General features: G+C 40.8%; 1 protein-coding gene across 1 annotated transcript; it reads left to right on the forward strand.

Moving 5' to 3' along the window:
* The first annotated feature begins 1,623 nt into the window (after nucleotides 1–1,623).
* On the forward strand, nucleotides 1,624–6,771 carry rps16 (ribosomal protein S16). The gene is given in 6 exon segments (NM_001011146.1): nucleotides 1,624–1,651; nucleotides 1,742–1,793; nucleotides 3,665–3,766; nucleotides 4,266–4,362; nucleotides 6,449–6,496; nucleotides 6,587–6,771. Coding segments are annotated over 5 exon segments (441 nt in total). The 5' UTR covers nucleotides 1,624–1,651; nucleotides 1,742–1,745; the 3' UTR covers nucleotides 6,733–6,771.
* The last annotated feature ends 2,269 nt before the right edge of the window (nucleotides 6,772–9,040 follow it).

The following is a 9,040-nucleotide window of genomic DNA, read 5'->3' on the forward strand; positions in this document are numbered from 1 at the left end:
TAGCTCATGTTAAAAAGGGCAATATATTTTCACTTAAAAAAAGATTAATTGTATTAAAGGGCATCATGAGTGCCCATTTTTGAACATGGATCCATAGCTTTAAAACTTGTACACTTGAAAATGTTTCCAAATCAACTTCCACTTAGGTTAGGGTGCAATTTAATTGATAAGCAGAAAGGTATACCTCTCATATTTGAGCCTTAGAAAAGCGGGACAATTTAGGCCATTCCTCGGACCCAACCCAGATTGATCTGTTCAAAACCTTGGCCACTTATTGGTAAGCCCTGACATCTTTTGTGTTTGCTATTTAGGAGTGTTGCTTAGAAATATGGAGTAATTAAGGTAATGGGATGTGGATTTAAAAATTAATTAGAGCTGTTGCTCATTTAAGGCTAATGCCACACTGAGCGTATGGCGTCTTTTTTCGGCAAGTGGAAAGACGCTTGCCAAAAATATGGCCATAGGCTCCTACCTGTGCCTGCACCCGAATGAATGAAATACGCTCTGGTACTTACTGTTACCCTACCCACAAAGTAATATGACATGCAGTGATTCTGGGCATTTTGTCACCTGAGCATAATAGCTTCTCTGGGGGAGCCCAGAATCATCCCAGTGCGTGTTAGGTGATTGTTGCTTAAAATGCAGAAGCATTAGCATTTTTGATAAACAATCACCTGTCACAAGTGTGCCATGTTGCTGCAGAAGATAGAGATGAATGGGAAGTTCAAGTGATTTTCACCTATTTTTTTTTTCAGTCAGGCTGAAACCCTAGATACAGAAACCAAACCAATTAAGATGCAAGTGGCCCATGCCAGGCATTTTTTAGACTTTATTTAGTATGTTTAGTGTTTATTTAAGGAAAACTATCATGGGTGGGAACCTGCTTAACTTGGCTTAGTTCTGACAGGCCTCTGTTCTCAGCAGAGAGGAGTGGGAGTGCTCCAACCATTCTTGACCTACGTCTAAAGTTCAACTCCCACCTGCCCATCTTTCCTATCTGATAGAAAACCTGTAAAATACTTTGAAGAAGGTCTACAAATTCAACCTAATTCACCCTTACATTGTCTGACACCCGTCTCAGTCATCTGAGTAACTAAACTTTATTTATTGGTTATTTGTGAGCAAAAACATTAAATAAGCCACATTTATGTACTTGACTGTCTAACTGCACACACATTTGCATTGCTTGACATGACATGACACGTTTGTACCCAATTTTAAATGGGCCGCATTTCATCAAAACATTTATTATTGGTGCCCCCTTTTTGTTTGCAGTTCGTCATTCCATTTAAATAAAACAACGCTATAAAATTGCATTGCTTTACTATATGACACTGACTGAATCACTTCCTGATTTGTGGAAATACATTACGACGCCCTTTATGTTTCCGAGTAACGAGACAACGCTCTAACTTGCCTATCTATGCACATAATTGATATAAAATGTTAGTTTTAATTAGGAAAAAAAACACCACAAAACTGTATAGTATATTTGAATTGAACTACTGTCGAACATGATCCCGTGAGAAAAATGGCCGCGGCTGAATGGGCTATTTCCGGGCAACGTCATGCGCCGAAGCCACGCTGGCCCCTGATGTGTGGGCCTGGAAACCCTGTCCTTCCTTTTCTCGCCGCTGCCCGTCACGAAGAGGTAAGGGGTGCTGTGGCTCTTCTGAAATTCGTGCTGAATCCCCGTTAGTGGCGCGTACTGATCGACCCATTTGTTTCCTCCCTTTCTTAGGAACATGCCGGCTAAGGGACCTCTGCAGTCAGTCCAAGTTTTTGGGCGGAAGGTGAGTTTCTGTGACCGCGTGTGTGCGGCCCTGTTTTCTCTATGCACTGTAACAGCATTAGTGGGTAAGGTGGGTAATATCACTTTTGTGTATATGACGGTCTGACTTTTTCTGTAGTTTCTATTGTGGCGAGGGCAAGTTAAATGGCTTGGGCAGATTGGCCGCTGCTTATGTTTAAAATACCAACACATGGAGCTTCTGCTTATCATTGTGCGATCCGCTGATTATCTCAAAGGCAATTGGAATTTTCAGCAGCTCTGAGGTCCACATTCACATATATAATGCATTTTAGGAACCAGCTTAGTTACTGTTACATTTGTACCTTGGTTACCTTGTGTAAGTATGCCTGTCCAACAGCTTATTGTGAAAGGAAGGTCATTTTCTATATATGTTAGAGTCCAATTTGTATTTATAAGAGCCTCTGGGAAGCTTTGCACAAGGTACCTGAACATGTTTGGGTTTGCTGCCAACCACAAATGTTAGCCAATGGTATGTGGGGCATATTCTCTCTTGCAGTTTACCCTGGTAAAAAAAGCGCACTAATGGAATTGTTTATTACTGCTGCTGACTGGCAGATTCTCTGCCACCTGTAAAATACCAACAGAAATACATCCTGTCTGCCATAGGCCTTTATGCTTTGTTGGGTGATCATACTAGACTCCCACCTCAGCAAAGCAATACTGTTAACACTTCCATTTGCATGGGCATTCCTATGCTGAAACAAGAACTGCTGGTACAAAGTGAAAAAAATGCATGATGCTTAGTAATTTTACATGGGATGATAATATATTCCTATACTTAGTTGTTTGCATTTATAGTGTTCTTTTGGCATCCAACAACCCCAGAGCTGCCAAGCATACTAGCAGAGATTCAAGCATGCAGTTTGTTACTACAAGGTGTTAACAGTTACACACACTATTGCTTTCCAGGTACTTTGGTTTCCTCCCACACTGAGTGAAGACACAGAGCTACTAGTAGCAGCTACTTTTTTTATCTACTGACATAAACAACGCTGATTATTTACTGATCATTGTGTGTTAGGAATTTTCAGTATTGTCTATAGTAGGGTATTTTCTGGCATTTAGTAGCTGTGACAAGTACTGCTACTAAGTAGCTCCATGTGTCTTCACCCTAAAACATACAGGCAGATTAATTGGCTTCTGACTAATTTGACAATAGTGTGTGTAAATGTGATAAGCTCTCCTGGGACAGGGACTAATGTGCTGCAGAAATGTCGGCACTATATACTGTAAATAAGAAATACAAATAAAATTGCAGCTGTGCTCAGGGATGTTAGTCTTGTATGTTTTGCAAAAAACCCAGTGTTTATGACTAGATCTTGTGCTGGTGCCTGGTGTTGCTTTTAGTTAGGAACTTTGCAGTGAGCATTACAGTTGAGGGCAGTGTCTGGATACTTTTTGGCTACATAGTATACCATGAGCATTTAACTTGATGGGTATCCCTTGTAAATTATCTACCTATAAACTTATGTGCTTATTTTCTCCATTGTGTATTTTTGTGTGTTGAGTTAAATATATAGCTATACTTGCTATATAGTTAAATTAAATTTCCTTCCATACATTTAATTCTACCCACTTCTTGCTCATCCATGTGTTCATCTTTCGTCTGGTCACGCCTACTTCTCTGGAGTTTTCATTACTAGTCTGTTCTACATTGCTCCTTTTCATTGTTCTCTAAAACAAGCAAGTGTCAACAACTTTCCAGTTATTTGTGATTGACACTTTGACTGTCAAGACTTGATTATTCACACATGTTTGGGGAGCCCAAAAATATCTCAAATGCTTATCAGCAGTAAAGTGATTCATGTGATTTGTATTTTTCAATTTACATATTTGTCCATTGCTTTTCAGAAAACTGCTACAGCTGTTGCCCATTGCAAAAGAGGCAATGGCCTTATCAAAGTTAATGGAAGACCCCTTGAAATGATTGAACCTGCAACATTGCAGTACAAAGTGAGTATTTCTAAAATGTTTTGCATGTGTATTTCTGTTTTTAAGAGGGTAGCATAATTCTATATGTAATATTTGTATCACCAGATGCATGTCATTGTTTGTTATAGGCAGGTTATTTCCCCTTCATTATGAAAGAGAAATTGTGGTTGTTGCCATTTAATTTGGCATGTTTTATACTTGCCACCCCTACTTGGCAAGGAAAGTGGTGCTAAAATCTACAAATTAATGGTGTACACAGACCACTCAATACAAATGCTCTGTAGTGCTGGGTGCATTAAAAAGCTAACTTCCAGGTAAAATGTAATACACTCTTACAGCGCACTGTATAAATGCAGTGGGCACACTGTAGCCTGGGCAGAGGGCAGGAAATGTGTTCTGAGTGACTCTTATAAGCTAATTGTTTCTACTCTATTAATGCACCTTCTGTAAACTTGTGTAAATGAACTGGATCTGTCGGTCTTAACCTTTCCTACAATTTTTTTTTTTTTTTTTTACTAAGCTGCTGGAGCCTGTTCTCCTCTTGGGCAAGGAACGTTTTGCTGGTGTTGACATCAGAGTTCGTGTAAAGGGAGGTGGACATGTTGCTCAAGTCTATGGTAAGCCCCATATTGTTTTAAAATCTGGTGTTTTTATGTGGTGGTCCTCTGAATTATATTAATGGACCCCTGGAGAGCCATCAATAACTGGCTCCCATGGCCACCAATAGCTTGGTGACATTTCCAAACACATGGATCTTAATACTGTGACTTGCTGACTGCCTGTACATGTAATTTGTGGAGAAAATTATGGTAAGCAGAGGATCTGCATGATAGACAGGGACACCACAGGGAAAATTCTTCCCAACATAAAGCTCACAAACAGTTCATTAAACTTGTTCAAAAGCTGTCCCCTTTTTGGGACTCTCACCTTCCAGGGTAGCTTCCACGCTCTGAACTTTTTAGGGGTTTATCACCATCCCCAGTTACACTCATCTTAAGCCTTGCTGACCCTTCTCTCAGCTCTCACACCTGGTCATGGTTCCCTCTGCTGCTCGTAGTAGCAGGAGGTACCCACAGCCCCTCTGGGAGTTCCAAACACAGGCAGGCAACCTTCCTGCCCTGTGCCCTACTTGGCCCCCAGGTGTGGGAGCACACACCTTTTTCCTTTTCCAGGCAGCTCATCTTTCAGCTGCCTCTTATTTAGCTTACAAGGAATCCACCGTCCACATCACACAGATAAAAAAAAATGTATATTTTCTTACATTTTCAGGAAAGCATGCTATCTTTTTTAGGCACACTGTCACAATATGTATAGCGAGCTTTAAGGCTAATGTCCCACGGAGCAAGTTAGTTGCCAACGCTTGATCTCTGCCTGCACATTGATTCGGCTTTCCAAAGTTGCCTGCAGGGGGAGAGCCGAATAGATGCGTAGGCCCTTCCACTGGCAACTCGTATTGTTGCTGGCGGAAAGGCATTTTGGAGCGGTTAGTCCCCTATGGTAGCAGAGATCTATTATAGGCAACTAAATCTCTCCGTGAGACATTATCCTTAAGTAGAAGTAAAAGTTTAATCACGAGGGGGTGCCAAATGTTAGACACCACCATTGATTAATTGCTTTCCTGAAACCCGACTGGTGCTAATGTTAGCAGAAAACTGCACTGGCACAGGGTAAACGCAGGCAAGCGATCCTCTTGCTTCTCCTTTCACAGTGAGCACAGGGCACGCACATGAACAGTTGAGAGAGAAAAATCTGGCTTTTTTGTTTGGCTTTTCACTCTGTGCTTGCTTGCATACACCCAGACCGGTGCTGTTTTCTTGTAACGGAAGCACTGGCTAGGGGTTTCAGGTAAGCAATTACAATCATTTGTGGGTGCCTAACCTTTTGGCACCCCCCAGTAATTGTAACTTTTCTTCTCCTTTATGGGCAGGGATCCACTAAGTTACTAGTTTCATTTTAGTGATACAGAATTTTTATCGGCACTGTACTGTATATTTTGTGGCTGCTACAAAATGAGTTGTGGAATTAAGCATTGTTCTAAATTTAAATCAAAGGTCACTGTTAATTGTTATACATTACGTGTATACACATGTTTTTGCTTTTGGTAATTCCAGTGAGAGCTTGTCATATTTAGGTGCCGCAGCTTTTTGGTCTCAGTGTTGTAAATTTGGTAAATCATGTCACTAAAATGTGCCAGTTTGTGCTCTGATGTTGGCCCTTGTTTAAATGTCGGTTACATCTCAACAGCAGTGTAGCAGGTTTTTGACACTGCACAAGGGTAATTGGAGCTGCAAATTGTGGATGGCACAGAGTATGAAGACACCATCTTTTGACTGTAGTTCTTTCTAACCTGGGCTAACTACCAAGTGAATTATACCCTTTTGTTTTTCATTAAGGAGGTAGTTGTATTTATCCATAAGGTGGACATACATGGTGTAGTCCACTAGTTTGGTGAGGTATGTGGGCTGTCAGACCAAGGACCGCATCAACGAGCCGATCTGGTCCCCCGATCAGACGGAAAATCAAACCTGGCCAATCGGATAACCTGCCAAATCAGTCTGAAGGACCCGAGTTGGCATCTAAAATCTGCCATTGTGTGGTCACATTTAGTATGCTTTGCTTTTAATATTTGTCTGACAAAGGTAAATAAGACCTGAAAAATTGTTTTAATCCCTTTTTAATTGAATACCTTCTTATCTTCAACAGCAATCCGCCAGGCTATTTCCAAGTCACTTGTAGCTTACTACCAGAAATGTAAGTAATGTTCTAATTTTGTCCTTATGTTTCCTATGCCCCCTTGCCTTTTTCCCAGTTTTGTTTACATGCATATTCTTTATTTTGTAGATGTTGATGAAGCTTCCAAAAAGGAGATTAAAGACATCCTAATCCAGTATGACAGAACCCTCCTTGTTGCAGATCCTCGCCGTTGCGAGTCCAAGAAATTTGGTGGACCTGGAGCCCGTGCTCGCTACCAGAAGTCTTACCGTTAAATTTCAAATTTTTCTGCAAATAAATCTTTGAAAATTAAATTGTTGCAGCCAAATTTTCTGGGATCTTGAACTGTTGAGATTTAAGAAAAAAAAAAAAATGGTGGTCTTACAGGAGAGCTAAAGTTGGAAGTAGGCTAGAATTACAGTACATTATCTGAGATTCAGTACCAGCCAAAGGCAGCCACTGCTCTTGAACAGTGAAGACCTGAAATCTGAAGATGCCCCTAGTAGCTCCCCATTTTTTCTGCAGCTCAGATGAGCTTAGGGGCTGGCTCACAATATACTGTATGTATATATAGAATATAAAATTTGCAATACAAGGTTGATTAGTAATTCAAATTAGAGCAAATCACAACCAGTCCAGTTTGCATCATGTTTAATCCACTTTATAGAATCCACTTCTATGCCATGTGTACCTAATTTTCTGTTGATTTGAGACAGCTGTCCAGAGGGCAATGAGCATGTCTCACTAATACTAACAGAATCCAAGATTGTGACCCACTGCACAAGTTTGAATCATTACTGTTAGATATTTTGGAGCTTTAGGCTGGTGCAGTAACCTATAAAACATTTCTGTTCATACCTGTATTTGTTTTTTAAAGTTGAGGCATATTTAACTTAAAATGTAGTTTTAGTATTTTGAGAAAATGGTATCTGAAGATATTTTTTTGTTTAATTTTTTGGTCTGCTTGTTAGGTTCCCACCAAACCAGCAACCAGAAAATGGTTTGGCAGGCAGTGTGAAAAATGTTAAAAAGCTGGCCATACATGCACAGATATCATACGATATTCGGTGCGCGTATGGTGGATTGACGAGACAACAGATATCTCGAAAGCTTTGGATATCATTGTCTCGTCAATTGGGCGGGACAAAAGATTTTGATCATTTGCTGTCGAAGGTGCCTGGGCTGAATCGTTGGATATGGAGGTACAATCAATAGGGATTCTACCCCTATCGGACGATTTAGCACTGCATGTCAATGGAGGGAATGAACGATATTTCCTGTGACCAATGGTCACAAGATCATAATTGGAACATGTATGGCTGCCTTAAAAGAGAGAAGCAATAAAAAGTAACACAAATATAGCCTTTCAGAAGCATAAGCTTTTTGGTTGCCTGAGACAGGGACCAACAAGAGTTGCCGATAATCAATTCCTCTATATAATACTAGTATGTATTCATATTTAAGCATTTGCTTACCGGTTTCTATGATGGCTTCTGCAAGTCTCATGTTCTGTTGCACTTAAAAGAGAAGTTAAGTTAGTCACTGGGGGCTGCTGAAAACTACCAGCCTGGAGTACGTGTATAGGAGCACCACAAAGTGATCAGCTTTTGATTCTGCATCCTTCATGCTAGATGCGCTTGTGCAGTAAAGTGAAAAGCCATCTTTATCACTCTTTTGAGCATGCACTGGCCCAGGTCCATTGAAGAATGAATGGTTGCGCCGTGATACTTCTACAGAGGGGGTCAGTTAAGCAATTGCCAGTGATCACTTCTCCTTTAAAAACAATTCATGCCTAGTGAAGTGCAGTGAGCACATTTTGCTTCATTTTAGAAGTTTGTGAAGAAAAACATTGGTAAAGGATACTGGGGCAGGCTTCTTCCCTGGGAGTGCACATGTGTAGCTGACCATTTTAAGACATGTTTCTTCCTGATGTTTGCTTAATTATACTTAAAGCGACAAGACGTGGGCTGCATGACATGCCTGCATGCTCCTTGGTCTTCATTACCAGAAGATGTTTGCTGGTGTAAAGATGGCAGCCTTGGTCTATGACAAGCGGGACAGACTCAGTGGGATAACAACTGGCAAATGTCTTTTTGCAAAAATATAAAAAAAAAAAAAACCAAAACCCATGCAGTTAGGAGATTGGCACCAAGGCAATAAATGTACAGCAGTGCACAGTAGAACCTCTCTTTTATGTCCCCATATTTAAGTTTCCCATAATTTATGCTGTTTTGATGCTGTCCCCTAAGAAATGTTAAGTTGGCGTTCCACTGTATATAATTTACACTCTCCATTATCCTTTAAGGAATGAAACTGCCCTTTGGTGCCTTTCCCCAGCCGTAAATGAGCACACCTCAGTCAGAGCAATTCTGCTAGGGCAATTTGCTGTGCTGCACCTTGCGCTACATCAGGGATTGCTAACTTACAGAAGTCCACGGAATAGGCCCTTTTTAGACCTGCATCCTCTGCTCCCAAACTTCTGCATTGGAAGGTGGCTGCTAAGTGCTTCCCCCTGCATGCCCTTCATGAATATAGCTCTGCCAAACACAGGTAGTTCCAAAAAAGTGCAAAAAAGTACATGTG

This window comes from Xenopus tropicalis, chromosome 3, assembly GCF_000004195.4.
Source record: "Xenopus tropicalis strain Nigerian chromosome 3, UCB_Xtro_10.0, whole genome shotgun sequence".
NCBI lineage: Eukaryota > Metazoa > Chordata > Amphibia > Anura > Pipidae > Xenopus > Xenopus tropicalis.